The sequence below is a fragment of the Diorhabda sublineata genome, chromosome 3, assembly GCF_026230105.1.
Source record: "Diorhabda sublineata isolate icDioSubl1.1 chromosome 3, icDioSubl1.1, whole genome shotgun sequence".
Lineage (NCBI taxonomy): Eukaryota > Metazoa > Arthropoda > Insecta > Coleoptera > Chrysomelidae > Diorhabda > Diorhabda sublineata.
In genome coordinates, this window is record NC_079476.1 from 12,393,906 (window position 1) to 12,418,846 (window position 24,941).

Below are 24,941 nucleotides of genomic sequence, written 5' to 3' on the forward strand. Positions count from 1 at the left end.
TCTACATATGTTGTTAAGTAACAATTTCTGAGAAAGTATAATGTTTCTGCTGCGCTTTTAAGTTTCCTTGATAAGCGGCGTATGTAACTCCCTCCTCAAGTCTCGAAAAGTATGGATTGACTTTTCGATTTTTGGGCCCTTTCCAGGTTTTCTTGACTTTTTTCTTTTGTGTGTTTTCTGCATACTAAAATTTTTGATTTGAATTTGAACAAGACACCTGCTATTAAAATAATGAATATTATCGCTAAAAGGCTTTAGATTATTGTTATATGACTCTGTGTATTGGAAATTTCTTGGATCGGCTTCAATTTTCTTGACAATTCGTTGATTTGGAAAATATCATCGAGATTGAGATTTGTTATGTTATATTTTTCGTAGTGTTTTGAAGTTGATAATTTGTTTGTTTCTATTTTAGGCAGGACAAATGGTTTACCGTAACTGATTGATATATCGTTGATTATTGATCCATAGTTCACAATTTTTTGGGATTTTGACAAGTGATGGTTCTTCTATTTCGAGGTATTGATCGGATTGACATTTTGAAAGTATTTTTTCTTGTTGAATCGGCATTTTCAGAACTTCTTTTGCTGTAACTTATTGAATGATTGTTTCTTCGATATTGACTTCTAGAATTTTGCAATCATCGAGAGTGTTCCCTTCAAGTAGGCTAAGGGTGCAATTATCCCTTTGGACAAAATTTTGACGGCAATAGTAGATACCTTCGAGTGGAGGACATTCTTCTTTTTCTGATTGGGTTTCATTTTGCGTTCGTGCCAGGTAAGGGAATTTAGGAGTGTACATTTTATTATTTTGGATTATGGGAAAAAGGTGGTAAAATTCAAATGTTTCGGAGATGAGTATAGGTACGTGGATAGCAAAGACTAATTTCGAATCAATGATTGATACTTGAGTTCCAAGAAATTGATAGTATGTTGAAATGTTAGAAAATTTAGGAGTCTGTTTTTCTGAATATAGTTTTCCTAAATGTTGAATTATGTCCAGTATCTCGTAACTAGAAATTATAGACGTATGTACAGAATTGAGTTTCGAAAATACAACTGCGTTCTCAATATTATCTATAAACGTTATTGTTGACTGACAGTCTAAATTAATCTGATACAACATACCTTGAAACGTTAGATAACTTTCTAGTGTTTCAATTTTGTTATATACAGAGGCTGAAAATAGTTGTAACCCATTATTAAAGTTTGCTTGATTTTTATTTAAAATAGTAATTGACTTATTGTAATGATCAATGAGTTTCTTATAGAGAGAAATTTGAAGGTTAGTTTCATGGATAATGTTCTTTTGATTTTGTTGTAATAAAGTAATTTCGTTATCGTATTTTATCTCGTCATCTGAATCGAGGTTTCCAAATAGCCATTTGTTTATTTTACCAACGCCATTTAGTAAGCCTCTTCGATTTCTGATATGAGGATTAAAATTTTCGAATTATTTCTGTATAATGTTGATCAAATACTCGGTTCTTATTAACATGTTCTGTGCTAAAGCGTGATAGGATATAGTGTTTGTAGTGGTTACAGTTGTAATACTATTTTTATGTAATTGAAATGCGTAACTAGACTATCTATTTGCTTAATAAGTTGGCTTAAATCTAAATAATGTAAAAACGTATGTTTACTATACACTAATCTAGCATTTCCTAATTGGATAGGAAGAAGGAAGTTTTGAATTTTCGTAACCTGTATATCTTCTACACTACAGGTCGCTTGAAATACGCGAAGAATCAGGTAAAGCATCAGGATTCGCGTGCTCGTCGATATCCTGTAACAATTTCCGAACATTACTTCTTGGTTTTCGGACAATACTTTGATGATACGTACCTTTATCGGTTTTAAGCAGAATACCTTTATCTTTGATCATTTTTGTTTGTTTAAATTTAGGGAGTTTCTTATTTCTTAATTTAGTTTTTACGTAGGCGGTTTTTTGTTTTGAATAGTCTAAAGGTTCGGACCTTTTCCTATTTAATTTCTCTATAACCTTTTGTTTAGTTTGGTCGTTTTGTTGTTTAATTTTTTCGTATAAGCGTTTACTGGTTTCTTTGTGATTTTGAACGTTTATATGTCCTTTTATAATTTCGAAAGGCGTGAATTTTGTTAAAGTATGAACTGAATTGTTATAACTAAGAATCGCGTGTTTCATTATTTGATCCGGTGTCAAATTTTTATTATCTTCCTGTATACATGGATAATGTTCTAAAATACTTGAATGAAATCGTTCAACCGGCGAATTGGAATTCTTAAATTCAGAACCACTATCTGTTGATATTTTTTGTGGTAGTCCATGGTGAGTTATGAAATTTAGTAGAGTCTACTGTGGAAAATCCTGTAACACTTACTATGGGGTAAGCTTGTCCGTAACGCGAAAAAGAATCAATTACTGTTAAATAAATTTTATTTGCAATTTTAAAAACATCCATATGTACATGCTCAAACGGCTTAGACGCTGTGGGTGTTAGGCTAAATTTGACTACAGGGGGATTCCTATCGTATTTATTTTTCAAGAATGTATCACAATTATTGATAAAATTTTCTACATCTTCGATCATTTTAGGCCAATAGTACCTACAACTAAGAGATGTTTTAACTTCGTTTATGCCCCTGTGACCTGATTTATATATATGATGATATTTAATTTTTTCTAATTGCTCTTCCTTTGTTTGAATATCTGTTACTGATTTGGTACACATTGTAAATTTAATTGCAGAATTCTGAAACATATTTTGTGCAGTTACAATAAATATTCTCGATAAGGGTTCGTTCTGGAAATAAAGTGCATAATTTTTTCTGGTGTCAATATATTCTTTAATGAATGTTATTATATTATTTTCGATGTCAATTACCGGTAATGTAACGTATAGACGAGTATTTTCGAATACTTTCTCTCTTCTAACCTTAAAGGTATTTTATTTGACCGTTAGTAAGATATATTTGATTTTTATATATATTTGATGGTTTTTCGGTAATTGGAATTAATAGAATAGGATTTTCAACAGATGTATGTACCGTTTCAGTGTCTTCGTTATTATTAGGATTCGGTTCTTCCGTTATAGGTAATATTGGTAAATTATTGCTTACGAGATTTCCTATATTTGAATCCTTTTTGGTTAGATTTATTTAAATCTAATATATTTGTAAGATCTAAATTATCTAAATTCGGGAGAGTACTGGAATTAATTCTTTCAAATTCCTCATTCATTATTTCATCGATGTCACTTAAATTGATATCCATTGATGCAGTTTCTAATGCATTTATATCGGGATATCGAGATAATAATATCCATGTATACCATGCCTATTTTGTTTTGGATGTCTTTAAGGATTTCATTTACAGCTCTTTGAAATGTGGAAGGGGCATTTTTAAGACCGAAAGGCATTCTAAGGTACTCGTAATGTCCTCTATCTACGTTGAAAGCTGTTTTTTCTATAGAACATTCGCTCATTTGTATTTGATGGAAGCCGCTTGCCAAGTCGAGGGTGGTAAAATACTGAGCTCGACCTAATTTATCCAATATATCGAATATATTGGGAAGAGGGTACCTATCAACAATTGTCTTTTCATTAATTTTCCGGTAATCAACTACCAGTCTCCATTTTTGGGTATTTGATGCGTCCATTTTATTTTTAACAATCCATATCGGGGAGCTCCAAGGGGAACAGGACGGTCTAATTATGTTTTTATCTAACATCTCTTGAATTTGTCTCCTAATTTCCTCTCTGTGGACGAAGGGATATCTGTAAGATTTAGTGTGAACCGGTACCTCGTCTTTGGTTCTTATAATATGTTTAACATTTGAAGTGAAAGTCAATTTATCCCCTGGTTTTAAAAATAAATCAGAATATTCTTTACAAAACAAAATAATTTTTTGCTTTTCTTCTTTATTCATGTGATTTGTACGATTTAATTCGGTAATATTGTCATTAGGTTTTATAAAATTATTTTCATCAAAATCATTAGCAAAGCTTTCAAATTTAAAGAGTTCATATTGTGAATATTTAAATGGAGTAACTTCAATTGGTTTTCGTAATGTTATCGTTATCGAATTATTTGTGTGATTTTCATTTTCTATTGGTGCGAAACCGTTTCTCGCTGTAGATAAAATTTGTGGAATTATTATATTTTCTATTTTTCGAGCGTCTACAATAATATCCCCATTATCTATATTTACGGGTAATTTCTTTATCGTTTTTTCTCCGGGGTCTATTGAAAAAGAAAACTCAATATCGTTTACTTTGCTATACTTAAAAGGCAATCTTAGGTGAGGTCCTAATAGTTCTCGATTAGTTAGATCAATATTTATATTCATATCTATTAAATCTTTAATACCGAGAATTCCATCAAAATAATTGTGAAAATCATATAGTATAAAATCGATTTGATATTTTTTATTTTTTAGTTCAGGAAATGCAGGAATAAGCGCTCGATACCTAACGTTTTTACTTCCAAGACTAGTAGATATAGTATTATCAGAATGATAAATTGTATCTGGAAAGTATTTTTCGGCAATAGAAGGTCTTATTATTGGTTTAGAGCTACCAGTATCGATTAGCAATTTAATTTTTGGATTTGCAATTTCTATATATGGTAGCGGATGAACTGAAAGTATATTTATTTCAATTTTTTCCCGTCCGATTTAAAATTTTCATCGCGATTAGCTTCGTCGTTTTCGTTAATTTCTATTTCGTCATATTCATCATATTGATTGTCGTGATTATAGTCTGAATTAGCATATTGATTTAAGTATAACTCTTCGGAAACGAAGTTTGGTTTAGCGTTTGGATTTGATCGGAAAAATCTATTATTATTATTACATTACATTACATTACATACACATATTATACAATTTAAATCCCTTCTATCAGCAAAACACTGTAATAAGGCCGTTTTTAATTTTGGCCAAGTATTTAATTCAACTCTGTTACCGACCATGAAGGCTGCTCTACCTTCTAATTTCTCTTGAATACATTCTATAATGTGTAAATTTAATTCTGCATCATTATAAATTCTATATGACTCTATTAAATGCTCACACCTTGTAATAAATTTATTCAAATATTCACTGTCACCGTTAAAGGTTTAATATTTGATAATTTGGATTTGAAAAGATCCCAATTCATTGCAGGAGGAGCCATTTTGTTAGTACCAGTTTGTTCTACGTTATTTTCGACTAAAGAAATATTATTGAACAATTGAACTATGTTATCGAGATTACTAGAGTTTAATTCACTCATAAATTGATAATTTCTTTTTTATTAATTATATACGTTTTTTGAAACTTTAAAACTTATTAATCAATACTATCCGAAATCCAAAAAAAGGTAGAAAAGGCAAGAAGAGGACAATAAGGCACTTACGTTTCTGAAGAACAAGCTTTTAAAATCTTCTCCCTCGATGATTCCCTGTTCCCTATTCAAAAAATATATTTATTCAAGCAATTACAAGTTTATTGTTAGAGATCTGAACAGAGAATGAATTATATTAAATGACATTACAAGAAAGTAAGATTTTTCTACATATGTTGTTAAGTAACAATTTCTCAGAAAGTATGTTTCTGCTGCGCTTTTAAGTTTCCTTGATAAGCGGCGTATATAACTCAGTACTTGCAACTATCACTTGTTTTCAGTCGTTAGATAAAATACACAAAAGTTCTATATTATGGTAAAATTTCTGAAAATGTACTTAAAAATGCTCTATAAAAGATCGATGAAAAACAAGTACTTATTTCATACAGTATAATTATCTGCAGTGTAAATATTGTTACATCTGATAATAAGAATATTTTTGAGATTGGAGCACAGATAGATAGATGTGAGACTAGGATAAGATATCCTAGTTATAAGTTTAAAGATTGATTATACAGAAATTAGGGATGCGTCATAAGTTGTTTAAATGGGGGCTTTTTTTGTTCATGAGCATATTCTATAAGTTTCTCCCATCATACCAATAGAATATTTAACAACAAATCTATGCAGTTTGCCGTTTAAATATATTTTATGTCTCAAAACAATAGTCAATACCAACAAAAAGGCCTGCAGTGTTTTCAGAATTTAACATAGACCCAAATTCCATAGGTACAAAATAAAATTAGTCTAGAAACTACATTAGGACAATCGATCAGACTCCAAAGTTTTGTGAAATGGTGAGAGAAGTATCAAATGTTATTCTGTAGTTTTTTTCAAGATCTCTCTTCTTGATTCCAATGAGCATCGAGTACATGGGATAATCCCTAAGGAGGTAGATGATAATCCTAAGCTAGTATTGTTAGTACTGAAGGCGATCTGAAGCACTTAGATAATTATAGGTTTGAAATTATCTTTATATAATTTCAATTGTTATTAAATGTTATATCACCAGTACCTAATCATGTCATAACCAACAGTTTTTTAATGTCCTTCTACCAAAAGCAAATGCAGCTGTTAACCTTATGGTTATTAACTTAAATTAGAACGAGACAAAAATAAATAATCTTTATTAAGAAGTACGATCAACTGTTCACTTTAATATTTCAATTTTTCAGACATTATACTCGGTTTGCAAGTAGTAAGAAGAGAAAAAGTATTTTGAAACAAACATTAAAATTCGCCTTCAAATGTCTATTTGGACTGAATGCTACAGTAAACAGACACAATTATAGATAATGGGCAGCAAATTATCCATATTTCATCTGAGAGTTTCATGCTATGGTTAATATTGTCTACAATTTTTGAAGGAAATTTTCAACTACAATTACCCAGATGAAATGTTGATAGGATAAGAAAACAAGGCTCAGTGCTGAAATATGACCACCACTCAGGTAGAAGCTATAATAAATTCACATAATTGGATTGTTGTCGAAAAAAAGCCGAAATGTACGAGAAGCATTTGAATCTTTTTAGTGTTATATGTAAATCAATTTGAACACATTATTTCCTATTGTTATTAACTGTTTCTAGTATTATTTTGAAATAATCATCAACATATCATCCACATGAGAATCTAGTTGTGCAAAAATTTAGGGGATGATTCATTTAAGAGGATATAAGCAGTCACTATAGTAAGGAGGGGTCGAAAATTATAACGACTACACGTGTAAAAAAATACGGACCACATTATATATTTGACAGATGCGTTTTTGTATGAAATAGGACTTTCAGATTTAGGTAGATAGGACATGACCTTAATATTTAAAATTTTACTAGCAGGAATATGAAAAGACGAGATAATTTTGAAGGAAAACAGTGTCATAGATTTTATTAGGCAATTTCATGAAGGGTAAAAATACTTCTTGCTGGAATATTAGTATGAAAATGCATAAAATATTTAAATAGGGTGGAATATTAGTATGAAAATGCATAAAATATTTAAATAGGGTGGAATATTCTTATAATCATTTTCGGAGCCCGTGTATCCCGGAAATTTCATTAAAGACATCTATCCGCATCTTCAATATTCACGTCATCGAATTCAGCAAATAGGATTCTGTGAGATCAAAATTAATATATATCCTGAACAAACTTTCAATCTTTTGAGGAAATATCATTCATAATTTTGAAACAGCCCGTCAAATCCTGTTACGAGATTTGAACGTTTTTTTGAGTGTAGTCATAACTGCCAGCTGACTTTCATTGTAACGCATTGGGAAATCAAAGTCTAACCAAGATGTTTGTTTAATCTTAACATAACAACGTTATTTTTTTCATTTTAAAGTGAATTTTGAAAATAAGATAGGAAGAGAATAATCTCTGTCGTAAAATTGACTCTCATATCGTAAATGACACCACGTTTATTCTTGGATTCTTCTGTGTTATATATTAAATAGATAGTTAGTTATTTGTAAAATATCTTAATTATTAGTTAATTGTTTATCAGATTATGAGTTGATTTTATATGCAGAGATCTACGATACTTTCAATTTTCGGAATCAAAATTGACATTTCGACCAGTTGTAGTCTTTATCAAAATATGATTCGACACTGACAATCAGTGTATTTCTATTTATCAATAGATCACCTGCATCATGAAAATCAAAATAAAAATAAACTCGATGATTTTGAAAAAATAAAATTATTCGTGGTATTATTCGTGGTTTTGAAATGTACATAATAGAGCTATTATGTTTACTTAAATAATTTTTTATTATTGATAGCTTTCTCGTTCTTATGAATTTGAACCCTATCTAAAAATTATCTTTTCCGTGTATTTGAATCTGTTTTATGAATTTTTGAATGTTTGTAATTGAATTTTTATATTTTGTGGTTCTTTAATACAGTTTCATTTTTTTTATCATATTGATGACCTTTTTAGTATTTTATAAATACTGAGATGTCTGTCCTATGTAAACAGTGTCACAATTAGTACAAGACACCGGGTATGTTCTCTATGACTTATAGTAATATCATATTTATTGAAATAATTCGATAGTTGTACATATGGTAACGATAATGTTTTATGTTTTAGTGTTCAGTTTCTATTTTGTTTCTGGACTGATTAAGGTATCTGTTTATCCTTTTCTCGAATATGTTGTTTATCATTTTTTCCGGATAATTATTTTCCTTGCATGCAGTTTTTGTTTTTTGAATAGCTAAGCATCTAAATTCAGGATTTGATAATTGGATACATCTATCAGCCAAACCTACTATCACTGATCTTTTCTGTGACATAGGCTGACATGAATTGAAATTCAAATATTATGTTATTGTTACTTTTATATAATGTGACATCAAGAAACTTGATTCTATTATTTTGCTCGACCTCAATTGTGAATTGAAGTTTTTTATGTTAAGAATTGAATTTTTTATTTATGTTTTCATTTTGATTCTTTGGTACGCAATCATCTACATATCGGAAAACGAATGGAATATTTATAACAATTTTGATTCCATGTCTTTTTGATATAGTATTGGTTTTGGTTTTCATTTTTTTGAAATATTTTTCAAATAATTAGATAATGGGGTAAGAGGAGTTTGATTACATGAAACAGTCAGTTGAAGAGGAATGTCAGGTTTGTGCGGTTTTCGCAAACCATATATTCTTGGGGGTAAGGCATTATGAATATTCATTTTTTTTGCATCTGATGACGAATTAAAAACTTGTTTTTCTCCAAATCGAATAAGATCATTATCTTGTTTTTGATAATTAATAATTATAATCTTCTGATTTCATAATAACTGTTTTATTAGATATATCTGCTTTTAAAAATTTGAGATTTCTGTTTTAATTGATAAATTCTTTGGTTTTAGTTATATTCAGAGGTTTGATATTGATTTTTTTTTTTATTTTTCAATCTATTTTTAAAATTAGTGATAAAATTACAAGTATCAGATTTCGTCATATGTATGATTGGTTTTATATTTATTTATAATATTATATAAGATATTTGTCACTAGAAATATTTTGTGCAAACTTGGGACCTAAAGATAAAACCTCACCTCATTTGGTATGACAGTATCAGTTAAATTCGATCCGTTTTGATTTTATTTCATTTGTTTTTTCATCAATAGGCTCTTGTTCCAATATTAGGTTATCAATTTTCTTAATATTTTTTCTTTGTATTTATTGAAAAGTGATTCAGTTCCTTCTCGACATGTTTCTTAAAATTTTACTAAAATATTAATAGGAATTTTTAATAGTTATGTTTTTCAAGTCATTTTTTAATTTCTTTTTAGATTAGTTGATTCGGTAATAGATAGTTGTAAGATTTGATAAATGAACCTAGATAAAACATGATTTTGATATTCCTGCTACAAGCTACTATTTGTGAATTTTATATTAGACCGGGCGATGGATGGAGTTGAGTGTGCAAAATGTGAGGACCGCATTCGGTCTATGGTTTTAAACTCAGAAAAGCATGAAGATTATGATTCTGGATGTTGCCAGGAGCCATATTTTACACCCCATCCCCTTAGACATCTAGTAAATGGACTGAACACATACTTTGATATCATTATAACGATTGTTTTAGTGAGAATATCCAATTGATTTTTATGATTAAAGATACTTACAGCTAGTCAAGTGAAAAAACAACAGGAAAATTAAAAATAAAAACATTTATTATTAATAAAAAAAATTTTTCAATTCAAAAAAATCAAATTTTCATATATTATAAATGAAAAAATGATAATTATCAATCTTTTTTATTCTGACAATCGTTATTTATGCATTTGTATAGAGAAATACAATAAATATGTAATTTTTCACAAGAGCAAGCCATTGTTTTACAATTGGATGCACATTTACACTGTTGAATCAACAATTCCGGCAGTGGTTGTTTGGTCGTGGGTACAAATTACCATCCTTACTTTCATAGCCTAAGAAGGTGTAATCAATTGGCTGTAGTTGAGTTTGGTCAGCATTTATCCATACATATGTTAGTGCTGAAGCTCTTAATAGATGTAAATGTAGAGCATCTGATGTGCAAATAACTTTTAATAAATTCGATTATAATTCTCACTTAATTTATTATTCTTTGCACTGAATAATGCTTGCATAAACATTTGCCAAGTATTCGGTAATTGACCTTTTTGTAAAAATTGTTCAATTAAAATTTCATCACATAAATATCCATCTGGTATTACTTTAGTATTTAATATTTCTTTTCGGAGTAGTTTAGCTACTTGAACAGTGTAGTTTGTTGAATTTACGGTACGTATACCGCTTCATCCAGTGGTATATTGCCCATAAACACCAATGATGATTTTGATCTGTCACTCGGATATGAAAATAAAACATTTTGACCATACTTATTAATGAGCAGTGACATTGTCCGTGCTTTTATTTAAATAAATAACACTAATAAAACAGTCGACTGCGAAAAAACTTAAATATTATTACTTAAATACGCAAAAATGTACCATTATGGGCTACAAATTCTTTTCTACTGACTACTCCAAGCGCTATGACGCAACGTGCCGAGCAGGGAGAAGGGGAAGAGGAAAAGGGACGGACCAGCACAACTGCCGCCAACATGTGATTTTCTATTATTTAGAGTCTCAGGTAAAAGAATTTGAGCATAGTTGCCGGTCCTTACATTTTGCATACTCAACTCCATCCAGCACCTGGACTATATGGGATAATTTTAAATTTAGAAATGTAAGTATCAATTTTTTTGCATCTGATCTCGGTTTATTTTGTTTTGCAATTTGGTGGAAGATTTTTTCTGTTTCTGTTTGGCTTCAGTTCCATATGCAAATTCAATGTATGATAGGTAGGCAATATTTCATCCATGCCGGTATAATGTTTTTTATTAATAACAAAATGGCACAAAAAGCACATAAAAGCTATGGAACTTATGTATATATATATATATATATATATATATATATATATATATATATATACAGTGCTTTTCAGATAAAAGTATCCACCTTTAATAACTTTTGTAATACTGGTATTTAGAAAAAATCCAAAAACACGTCAATTTATGTTGGAAGGGGCAAGCATTATGGCTTATTTAAACTTACTGGAAAAGCCACCCCCTCACCCCTAGCAGCATCCCCTTTATTTTTTTAAATTACTTGTCATATTTTTTATGTAAAATTTGGATACTCCTCTTTGAGCTGATTTCAAAAATGTATAATACTTGTAGGTTAAAGTGGTAGTTTATGAGATAAACAATTTTTCTTTTAAGAGCACAAATTTTACTTATTATTTACTTTCACATTATTTGCCTGTACTAAAATGGGTTGTACAACAGTTCAAACTCTTTAATCTTTTTAACTGTGCTATTTATTATGAAGTTACAAGAAGTGTTCAAAATGAGTACCATTCACTTCCATACAATGGTATAATCTATTTTGAAATGCCTCTCTGACATTGCTTAATACGGCTGGATTTAATTGTCGACATTCATTTTCTATCCTCTCTCGTAAATCATCCAGAGATTCTGGTTGGGTAGCATAAACTTTTGTTTTTAAATACCCCCATAAAAAGAAGTCTAGGGCTTTTAAATCCGGTGACCTAGGTGGCCACTCCATCATCTGCCCCCTTCTACCTATCCAACGAGCGGGGAATGTTTCGTTTAAAAAATGTCGGACAGGCATAGCATAGTGTGGGGGAGCTCCGTCTTGTTGAAATACCAGTAAATCTTCGGAAAGGTTATCATCATTTGCTATTATTGTTGTAATACGTGGGTCAACCCCTTCCCTGAGTAAATCAAGATATGATTCACCATTTAAATTTCCGTTGATGAAGAAAGGTCCGACAATGTGGTCACCTAGGATACCACACAATATCTACAATTATGCCTACTTACTAAGCCATTTAATGACCATGAGCATTCATCAGAAAAGCAAATATTGTTTAACAATTGTGGATTGTTATTGATAATTTGCGTCATTGATTCGCAAAACTCTAGACGACGATCAAAATCATCTTCATTCAACTCGTGCACCAACTTAACTTTGTATGGGTGGTACTTGAATTTATGTAGAACTCGGAAAACTGTAGAAGATGAAACACCGATCGCTCTACTTATTGTTGACAACGATTGGGGTTGTTGAGCCTCTAAGCTGACTTGCCCTAAAATTGCCACTTGGATTGCTTCGTTATTTACGAGTTCCTCTCGCTTATGCACTTTATTGCAAACAGACCCTGTTGTGGTAAATTTCTCCATCAGTTGAATTACATACTTATGAGTTGCATGTCTTCCGTCATGTAATTCGTTAAAAATTCTAGCAGCAGCTCTTGCACAATTATTATTTTGGTAGTATAAACCTACAATTTCAATTCTTTCTTGCAAAGAGTAAACCATTTCAGAGAAACAAAATAAATAATGTATCAAATTACACTATCAATAGTGACTACAAATTCTAGTTGACAATGTCAAACTTTAATAAAAAGTAGAGTTTTTTGTTGTTTGGATTTTTTAAGTAGAATAAATAGCACAGTTAAAAAGATTAAAGAGTTTGAACTGTTGTACAACCCATTTTAGTACAGGCAAATAAGGTGAAAGTAAATAATAAGTAAAATTTGTGCTCTTAAAAGAAAAATTGTTTATCTCATAAACTAACCACTTTAACCTACAAGTATTATACATTTTTGAAATCAGCTCAAAGAGGAGTATCCAAATTTTACATAAAAAATATGACAAGTAATTTAAAAAAATAAAGGGGATGCTGCTAGGGGTGAGGGGGTGGCTTTTCCAGTAAGTTTAAATAAGCCATAATGCTTGCCCCTTCCAACATAAATTGACGTGTTTTTGGATTTTTTCTAAATACCAGTATTACAAAAGTTATTAAAGGTGGATACTTTTATCTGAAAAGCACTGTATATATATATAGCAAATGGTTGTGGTTGAACATCCACCATAAGAAAATTCTCATTTTAATACAAAACTGTAATATTCATTTTCCTTTGCAGTTAGTTGGCGGTGAATTCGATATGGAACTGAACTTTGTCATCCAAGATGCTCAGAACATTAGGCATATGCTTGAATTACTCGATCACTGTCCTCCAAATCTGCAGGTAAGAAATCAATAACTATTCCAATTATAATTGTGAAATTTCAATTACTGCACTATGAAATAGATTAAAAATTAATATTTCGGCTTTTGATATGAAAATTAATACTACTCGTTTGAATTAAATGGGCCGACTTTGAACATTTAGAGCCATGATAACTGTGAATTTAAGATCATTACTGATATGGAGCAACAATCAAGGAATGTGCAATTTCTATGATAAAGTTGAAACTCGATTATCAGGCTGTTAATTATACGAGGTCTCGATTATCTGAGCTATCAACCGCGACAAATTAAATAATTAAGTCACAAAATGTTTATCATACGGGGTAGCCCATTAGATAAAATATACAGAAAACTTTTTTAGATAAAAATTGTTATATTTGCACTACACATTTCTAAAATATTTTGAGATATACAGGGTATTCAGCATAAGCGTGACAACATGAAGTAATGTTTTTTTTAAATAGGATACCCTGTATATTTGGTTACCATCAAATTAAGCGTAAAATTCTGCATCTAGCCCTGTCTTTTTTCCCATAAATTGTGACGTTGCCAAGTTGGAGCGAAAAATATGGAGATTTGATGAAAATTGATGCACTATAAATGCTGCCTGCTGTAAACGTTATTAGTGATAAGTAACTTAACTTGTTTGGTAAGTACGAAGATAAAGGATGGCTGAAATATCTGAACAGAGTAGAAGTTTCGTTTGGGGTTCGGGATGTTTTTTAGACAAGCATTAATTCAGGAAATTTCAATTAGCAAAAACTTCATTTTTTCAAATGGAACATCCAGTATATTATTTTACCATCTTATAAAACTATTTCATCCCTTTAAATTATATCCAATAATGTACACTCTAAAATTGACTGTTTTAGAGAAAATTGCATTTTTAGTTTATGATTTAAAAATATTCACCTTAAAATACTAGTGTTTGTGACAAAATCAAACCAGTAATTTTATACCTTTAAAAACTATAATAAAATAAATAGGGTATCTACAAAACTAAATAAAGCAAACATCACCTTACCAACAAATGAAATGAAAATATCCATAGTTTTATCTAGTAACCTGTGAATTTGACATTTTCACAGTCAGAGTAATTAGATTAGTTATTATCTAGACGTATTAAAAAGATCGATGAAGCAACAAGGATTATAAATTTTCTGATACAAGACAGATATGATTTTTGTACTAGGTACCAGTGATAAGAACTGTTTACTAGCACAAACTGTTCATCAACAGAAATTTCCAGATAGAAGACAGCCAAGAAAAGAGACATTGGAAAATTTGCTACAACGTGAAAAATTATTCATTCGGAGATTTCAGGATTTCAGAAATCAATTATGCTTTTTTCAGAGTATTGCCGAAATGTTGGTTTTATATCCAAATAAATAATTTTTCAATTTACTGAAAATTCCACAACGTTTATGTAATTTACATATCTAAAAGAAACGGATAATGTTCTATGTAATATTTATTTGAAAATAAATTAAAATTACAAAATATTATTTACAAAATTTGTCATACAGAGCAGCCACATGCTAGCAGACGATATGTTTACATCGATATTGATTGGTTGCATCATCGATTACACAGAGCAATTCATTAGTCAGCTGATTGTCTTTGCAAAAAAAATTTAAATTAGCGCTAGCAGCGCCAACTACCTTGTCTAAGAAGTAAACAAAACTAGGTTTCAGATCTACCATTTGAGTGTCACACCTTGCTTTGGCTTCTCTGACTCGCATCTCTCAACGCTTCCCTGTTGCGATCTTCATCAAACTGTAGTTAACAGTGCGTGCTTATAACAGTTACACGGTTTTATTGTATTTCTAGAAAGTATACACTTTGTTGAAGATATTTGATATTCGTTTTTTTATCCATCATGTCAAATAGTAAGAGAAGAAAATTAAGTGATGAAAATAGAACATTTAATGTAGAATGGGAGTTAGATTTTTTCTTTACTGCTGAGAAAGAAAAAAATGATGTGTTTGTTGTGCAATACAGTTTTAAATACTTTAAAAAAAGCGAATGCAAATAAACACTACTTGACTCATAAAGAACATAAATATTTCGCTTTAGAAGGTGAATCACGAAAATCTGCACTTCAAAAGTTGAAAAATAAGAAGCATCATCAGCGGGCATCTTTTAGTGCCTTTGTAAATCAAAATTCCGCTGCAGTTGCTGTTACGTATAAAATAGCACATTTACTTGGAAAAAGGGGCAAACCATTTAGTGATATTGAAATAATTAAAGAATGTATTGCCGAAGCAGTGAGTATGTTAGATCCAAGAAATGTCGACAAATACAAACAATTTCCTTTTTCAAGAAGAACTGTAACAGATCGACAGCACGAATTAGCGCAAAATGTAACAGAGCAACTTCATACAATTATACAAAATGAAGATTCGGCACAAGTTTTATATTTTATTCGTGATATAACTAAAGATTTTCAATGTTACGAAGAACTACTTGCGTTGGGTACACTAACTGGAAGAACTCGCGGAGCCGAACTTTTCGAAATATTCAAAGAAGTAAGTAATAAATTACAATTGAATGTCAGTAATTTAGTCAGTGTCTGCACCGATGGCGCACCTTCCATGAGAGGCAAAAAAGAAGGATTCATTGCTTTGTTAAAAAAGGAAAACTTAAACTTGAAAAAATTGATATCATTTCACTGAATTTTGCATCAGCAAAATCTTTGCGCAAAATCTACTATTTTGCAAGACACTCTAGATAGAACCATTGCCATTGTCAACTATATTCGCGTAAATGCAATGCGTCATCGTGAATTTCGGCAGGTGCTCTCTTTAGATAAAGAAACGTATAGTGTTGACCTACCATATTACTGCAAGTTTTGTCTTTACGACGACAAATTTTAAACTTTTATCAAGAACAAGGAAAACAATGTGATCTATCGAATGAAGTGTTTCTCAGAAATCTTGCATTTCTGTCTGATATGATCACAAAACAAACCAATTTAAATATTTGCCTGCAAGGTGAAACGAGGTATATTTATGAAATGTGGCAAAAGATCCAAGCGTTTAGAAAAAAATTAACATTTTTCAAAACATTGCTTTGTCGATCGGAAATATCTGCACAACACTTCCCGGAGCTAGCTAAAATGTGAAATGAGCAGAACTGTGAAAATAAAATATTCAATTAATATGTAGGTGTCTTGGATTGTTTAATAGAAGTGTATACTAATAGATTTTCTGATTTTGACGAGGACACTCCTGCTATGAAACTGGCATTTGAACCACATTTAATAGATATATCCGAGGCTCCTGCAGAACTACAAATGAAGTTAATTGATTTAGGGGAAGATAGTATCATCAAATCCCTTTTCAACGCTAAAAAGGATCCCATAGAAATCTGGACAATTGCTGTTGAATATCCATGCCTTCGAGAACATGCTCGCCGTTTACTTTCCTGCTTCGGAAGTACCTACTGTTACGAAACAACATTTTCTCTCATGTCAAAAATAAAACCTAATTCAAGAACGCAAATTACAGATGGACAATTAGAGGATCAATTAAAGCTGTGTGTTACGAAGCTTGATTCAAATATACAATTACTGTCAAACAAAAAACAAAGCCAAATAAGTCACTAACTTGGTGAATAAAAAAATATTTTTTATTGTATTTTTTTAAAATGTTTTTATATTATTTTATATGTATATTATATTTAAAATTTTCTAGTATTATATTTTATTTTTTCTATACAATGCAATAAATTGTTAAATCTATAGAAAAACTATAATAATTTCACTAAAGTCACTTTCTTAGGTCAATCAGCTTATTGCTGCCTAATTTACATGGGGCCTCTAATGGTAAAAAGGTTCACTGCCTCTGGACTATACTCTAGAATACCTGAAAAGCATATATAAGGCGGGAGCTCCCAGTAGAGCATTAGTTGAATATCGGAAATATGTGGAATTGTTAATAGTGTTTTAATTACTATTATAAGTATGGTTTAATAAAACTTATACATTTTTATCCAGTAACCTTATCCAAGAAACCTTAAAATTAGTTGCTGGAAGTGAAATAAAATTATTAAATAGGACTTGATTGGAAGACTTACCGAATTTTTAACTCAACGACAAAGAATAGCAAACAGCAGTTTTTTGATGAAGGTCGAGATGATGAAAAAACTGAAAGATTTGACAACAACTGCCTAGGAAGAGATGAAGAAAGCGAAAAGAATTGGGCACACGTCAAGAAGACTTGAGAGAAGATATGAGGATCAAGATTCAATTACAGAAAACGTGGACACAGCTGACTAAGGGGAAATTGAGGAGATATAAGATAAACCGAATGACGAAGCACTGCTGTTCAAACGGAGCCTGAAAAGAGGTACAGTAAAGGTAAAGTAAAGAAGTGAATGTTGAAGCTGGTAAAGCCAAGTTTGCTCGAGAGACTTCTTAATTCTAAATATCTAATTACCATATGGTGTAGGTGCCACCAAGAAGAAACAGGATAACTCTAACTAACATATGCTTTTTTTTTAACAAAATCTACGTTAATTGGCGCAGGAGTAGGATTGTTTCGAGTCGTTTTTCATGTGAATAATGGTAGAAAGTCGTAATTTCAATTCTTAGCGAAACGAAACCTAGTTTTTGAAAAACTTTGGTGAAGGACTTAAAGACTTTTCAGAGAGTTATGGACAATGTTTTAAGAGGATTGAATAATGATATTTGTGTTACTACCACAAATTTATAAAACTCTTTGCAAAAATAACAAAACTAATGACCGTATATCTTGAAAAGAATGCTAAAGTAATTCATAATAAAAAAAATCATGAAGAGTTTTAATACTTATAAAAAATTTATGTAATAGTCCTGTTTTACAATATTCTGCGAAACCATTTATATTGACAACACACGTATCAAATTTGGCACTTTATCACAAAAAACCGTTGGACAAGATATATCCATGGCTTATGCGTCACTCATGCTCAACGAATCTAAACAATATATATAGTACAATCAAAAAGAACTTCCGCCGTCACATGGGCATATAAATACTCTCGGCCCTACATTTGGAAGACAATTCATTATAGTCACAGACCATTGACCTTTAACTTGGTTGTTCAATCTGAAGTAGCCCAAGCTATCAATATGAGAAGGTCTTTGGAACGATCCTGGGTTGGTGCTGCCCCCTCGTAGTTGACCGTTCTAGTTTTCCTGTGCCTGTAGTTCTTCATTTACGCATACACAAACTCCGTACATGACCGACCTAGCTCTCCACAATTCCAGTATCCAATCTTTTTTGGTTTCTTCTTAACTATATCTTTTATCAAATTGACGTCCATCGTGGCTTCTTTATATTCAAGAGCAGTAGTCAGGATATCTATCTAAGATTGTTGGAATGGTTTATCGAAGCTTCCTCTGCATATCATGATAGCGCAGGCCATCAATGAATGCGTGGATGCTCAAACATTCCATAATGCTCTCCGTGCTGATGGATAATTGAATTGGGCAATGTCTACCTTGTATTCTTGAAGAGTTTCGTCACGCTTCTACTTTCCGCTCTTCAGCTGCGATTGGTACAGGTGTTTAAGATGTACGTGATCATATCTCATGCCCAACATCTTCTTCAGCTATTCGAAGTCATCAGTCTCTTTAAGAGGTTTCTTCTGGAGTACATCTAAGGTGTTTCCTCTAGTGCAGTGGTTAGGTCGTTATAAGTCCACTGCTTTATCTTTATTGGATCAATTAATCACTCTAGTGGCTGTTTTGAACTGCTTAATATAATCCGTCCAAGACGTCTTACCGTGTAAAACTGCCATTGTCTTCTGTCTCATTAATCGTTTGTCGATATCCGATTGTATGTGCTCATTTATGTTTGTCATCTTATTTTCAATATCTGGTTTAAGTAATGAAATATTATTTTCCATTTACTATCCGTTAATTATATCAGTTGTCAATGACAAAATATTCGCAGAAATATCGTTCCTCAGATTCGACATACCGTCTTCATTTTCAAAATATCGTCTTCCATGGTAGAAATCTTCTCGTCAATATTGGCCGAAATATAATTCTTTAGCGTTAAAATATCGTCCTCCATATTCGAAATCTTGTCATCCATATTGATAGAAATATCGTTTTTCAATGTCGGAATCTTCTCGCTTAATTTAGTAGAAATTAACTAGATCAAGTTAGAAGACTGGTGTTTCTGGATCAAAGCCTTCACTTACCAATGCCACATTAAATTTTTCTACTAATTCTCTCTTCTTACAGGACGCTTCCAACTTACGATTCCCCAACTCGGCTTTCAGGTCCGTCACTTCCAGGTCACCAAGTCTCTTCGCCATGTTAATGTCACTATTTATTTACAATGCCCCACACCCGACACCAATGTAATATTTTTCTTATTTATTCACATTATTTCTATCCGTGGGGTTAATTTAAATACTTCTTAATTTATTTGAACACACTGTACACTTCACTCAACCAACTCATAATAACTAACATATTACTAACACTTAACTAACTTATATAATTTATTCAAATTCTTCGGTTACTTTCTATCGCGTCTGTTCACTATGACTATTTATTATAAACTTACTCACTGCGCCAAACGAACTCATTTATATATCCAAACGAAATTTTCAAGAGCTCTAGAAAATAAAGAAATAAAACAAATTAATGAGTAGATCTTCCTAGAAATTAATTCAAAAGACATAATGTGAACAAGTCAATCGCTATGATAGAAAATTATATAAAAACAAACATTAGACAAATTCCGGGTGCATCAAACGTATAATAAACGTGTCGTGTGCCTTCGCCGAATTTTAGAATTCCAGAACCTAACCTAGTCCTGTTTTTCATATATATATATATATATATATATATATATATATATATATATATGCATTTAAATGTTCTTAATTTTAGGTCTCTTCCGTTTTAAAATTAGTTTTTTCTTTGATAGTTTTTAAGAGAAAGATAAATTTTGACGTTTCGACTTATCAAAATATGATATTGACACTGACAATTTGCTTATTTATATTGATCTATAGATCACCTTCATCATGAATATCAAAATAAGAATAAAATCAACTTAGTTCCAATAAGAAAAATTAATTTTTTTCTCTGGTTCCCACATCTCAAATATATAGCGGTAATCAATTAAATTTATTAGAATTTTTAAAATATAGCTATAAATTTTACTTAAATTATTTAGTTCTTTTTTATCATTTTATAATTATTTTATAGTCGTTCTTATGAATGTGAAGCATTTCTAAAAATTCCCGTTTTTGTGTATTAGATTCCGTTTCATGAATTTTTGAATCTTTATAATTGAATTTATGTTTTTTTGACATCTCATGGTTCGTTAACGCAGTTCTATTTTTTTTATCGTATTGATGACCTCTTAGTCTATTTTCTAAATACTGAGATGTTTGCCTTATGTAGACACAATTAGTACAAGGCACTTGATATAATAATATTACTTCTTTTGTTTTTTGGTGTTTTAAATTTTAATTTAGTGAAATATTTGGATATATCACACTATCAAAAAAAAATAATTTTAAAACAGAAGAGACCTAAAATCAAGCACATTTAGATAAAGAAGTCTTTGCCAGCTATATTATAAGCGGTTTCTTATTGGGAACGTAGCAAGGAAATATCAAACTGGACTAACTTTAATATATTTTCAGAGCTTTCGAATACTTATGTATTCATCGTCTGGTCAAATACAATAAAGAAATATGTAAAAATGTAAAACAATAACAAAATTTTACTTACAATAATTAATCAAGTTTTCCGGTGATTTTTGATATTATTAATGCTTGTAAAAATTTTAAAATCATAGAATTCAAAATTCAATGTTCAAATTTTCATTAATTTTTAATTGGTTAGATTATGAATGACGTTGAATTTTTATAGATTATATAAGGATAAGTTGTAGTGAATGATGTTCAATATTGATTGGTAAATTTATTGATAACATTAAATTTCAATAAGTTAGGTTGTTATAAGTGTTATTTCTTAGACCTTTTGTTATATTAATGCGTCCAAATGTTCTTGATTTTAGGTGGTCTCTTCTGTTTTAAAATTAGTTTCGCTAATAATTTTTGGAAGATAAAAATTGACGTTTTGACTTTGCTTTAATTTCAAATATTTTGATTCGAGCAAAATAGTAAAATCAATTCTCTTGATGTTACATTATATGAAATTAACAATAACATAAGGTATAAGAGACCAACAACAAAATAATTATCCGGAAAAAATGATAAATAACATATCCAAGAAAAGGGTAAACAGATACTACAATCAATTAAAAAACAAAACAGAAACGAAACATCAAAACTTAAAACATTTTTCCTTACCATATGTACAAGGATTTTCCCAACAACTATCGAATTATTTCAATAAGTATCATATTATTATAAGTCCCAAAGGACATAATGCGTTATCGAAATATTTCACTGAATTAAAATCTAAAACACCAAAAACAGAAGAAGTAATATTATATATCAAGTGCCTTGTACTAATTGTGACGCTGTCTATATATTTAGAAAATAAACTAGGAGGTCCTCAATACGATAAAAAAATAAAATTGCATTAATCAACCATGAAATATCAAAAAAACGTAAATTCAATTACAAAGATTCAAAAATTCTTAAAATATACGAAAAAGAGTATTTTTAAAAATGTTTTACATTCATAAGAACGAAAAAGCTATAAATGATAAAAAAGATCCAAATAATTTAAGTAAAATTTATAGCTCTACTTGATTACTGCTATATGTTTGAGATGTGAGGACTAAGGAAAAATTAATTCTTCTTATCAGAACAAAGTCTAGTTTGATTTTATTCTTTATTTTGATATTCATGATGAAGGTGATTTATTATTTCTTTCATAATTTTTTAAAGACAGATGAAAATTTGACGTTTCGACTTTTAGTCTTTATCAAAACTCGACATTTATCAATGAAGATATTTCGAACAGGACCATTGGAAGATACCTATCTACAGTGGTTTCCAGCTACTAGAAAGATTGGGACCAGTATATCTCCTCATTTTCAATCACTTATCGATCTGCTATCAATAAGTCTACTGGTGGAACACCTGCGAACGTCCTGTTTGGACGTGAAATGAGGTTTTTTTGTATCCTATACTTTGTCTGTTGGCCTGGAGAAGATCTAGCGAAAGAAGATTATGTGATTCAATTGAGAAGTAGGATGGACGCTGCACACGAATTGGTCCGATCAGATCTTTGCCAGTTGCCAGTGACAGAATGAAAAAAACGATACGACGTAGAAGCCACACCATTGGTTGATCGTTACGTTTTTTTACCAAACTATTGTAAATATAATAGCCTGATATTTTTTTTTCACTTTCGTATCATTGATAGCATTTGACAGCATAGCCTCTAAATAATACATTGGTTTTTTAATGGTTCTTTTTAATTCTTTAATACTCGTGTTAACTTAACTATGACAATATGAAATTAATTATTTAATAGCTTTAGCTTGTGAAATGTTGTAGTCTTGGAAAAATATTAATATATTTATGTGTTATAATTAGCAGATTTTATGTTTATCCTCAGAAATTTTCATATTTCATTCTCCATACATATTTTTTTCTCCATATTTTATTCTCCATACATATTTTATTCTCCATACACATGTTTAAAGCTGAATTATCCAAGTTTCGAATCTACTCTTTCTCCTGGTCAGTGAAGCGTTAACTCTTCCGCTAGATGTCGTTGTCCTCGAGTCCTAAGTGATTTCCATTGCTAATGGGCTAAGCAGGCAGTAGCGTGTGTCGAGTAGTCTCCATTATATCTACTATTTATTATGTATATATATTTCAAGGCTCATGTCTCGCCTAAACACGGTAACATTAAAACTGTAAATTTATGTAGTAAACTGGCGGCGATGTCAAACATGTCGACACGTCTCATAGTTACGGTTGTTGCTGGTGAGTGCGAACGTGTTAACAAGAGGATTCAATTAACAGTACATATTTGTGAACAAAACTCTTCGAACAAAGAGATTTTTTTTTATGTATGAATGATATTTTTATATTATATAGAAACGAGTCTTACCTCGAAGCGTAAAATTCAAATATCCTGAAGATTTGACTTTTATCAGCACTGGGTGTAATCGATGCCATTGTCAAGTAGTGAAAAACTTGAAAATGCAGATACCAGACTCCGTCGCCGATCGCAATGTTGCATGCTTTAACTTATTTTCAAAATTTTTACCGATATAAACGTTAACAAAATTCAGAGTTTTTGTTAATCAGAAAATTATTTGGATTTTCAGATTTCAACATAAACCTCAAGGATTAGATCATAGAAACTAACACATAATGGACCAAATAGAGCTTTGAAAACAATTTCTTGTTATCAATGTAAAGAAGGCCTTAATAAGTGTTGATGGAATTTAATTAGTAGAAATTATGTGATTGAATTTTCTAATATCATGTGATTTTGGTTCCAATCAATCTTCTATTGAAGGGTATATTGAAAGAAAGTATTCGATACTTACCTACAAATTATGTTAAATTTTCAAGTTCATGCATATAAAGCATAAACAAAAGTAATCCTTGTCAATAATCGCAATATTTTTAACAAAATTGATCTCTTCCATATTGATAGATAGTACAAACAGTAAATAAAACATATTGTATGTTGGGCGACTCAAAGGATCTATTGTGTTCCCTTTCTTGTTATTCACTGGAAATAGTACTCACTCTCATTTTTGAAAGTTCGGTATACCTGATAGCTCTACCACTATAATACGTTCCCAGGTGTAATGTTCTGGAACTCCGTAGTCTCTCACAATTTGAGAGAATGTGGATAGAGGTTTCGTCTTCTACAGAGCAGGATCTGTACGTTGCCCAAATAAGAATCCTGTTAGTATACAACGATTATTCTTATCTAGGTTGATACATTTAACAGATCTTTCAAGATAATAGGAGTATTTTGCTGTCTCAATCCCTGCAGATAACTGGTATTTCCATATCTATCTACTTTTCTCATATTTTCCATATTGTCATGTATCTGATTCCAGGGTTCAGATCTTATGAATGATTAATCTGCACGTACTTAGCAAGTTTGTTTACTATCTCATTTTTCTCCAATGTAGTGGGTCCCGAATATAAATCTTACGTAGATCATTTAACTTATCCAGATATTCCCGAACCAGATTGGATCTTATAACAATGAAGCTCAAATCTCCAATGGCAGCTATCGGACAATCAAATATCGGACCTGTTTGCTATAATAAGTTGAACTAAGTACATTTTTCAATTGCATATATTATAAGTGCGTCTGCTGTTTTGGAGCCATCCGTAAACCATTTGATGGCATTTTTGTTCTGGTATGGTGTTTCGATCCAGTTTGCTCCTCCAGTTCATGTTTGAGATTTTGAAGTTTTTTCAAAACCAAAACTTTTCCTTAACTTAAGCATATCCCAAATTTGATAATTTTTATGGTAGGTTTTGGTTTATTCACCTTCTGAGAACATG

At 30.8% G+C, this 24,941-nt stretch overlaps 1 protein-coding gene across 1 annotated transcript in view; it reads left to right on the top strand.

Moving 5' to 3' along the window:
• LOC130440979 (neurobeachin) overlaps nucleotides 1-24,941 on the top strand; it is a 747,233-nt gene that overhangs the window by 154,177 nt on the left and 568,115 nt on the right. Inside the window, exon 2 of the mRNA XM_056774400.1 lies at nucleotides 13,357-13,461. Within this exon, the coding sequence (XP_056630378.1) occupies nucleotides 13,357-13,461 (105 nt within the window). The remainder of the gene's footprint in view (nucleotides 1-13,356; nucleotides 13,462-24,941) is intronic.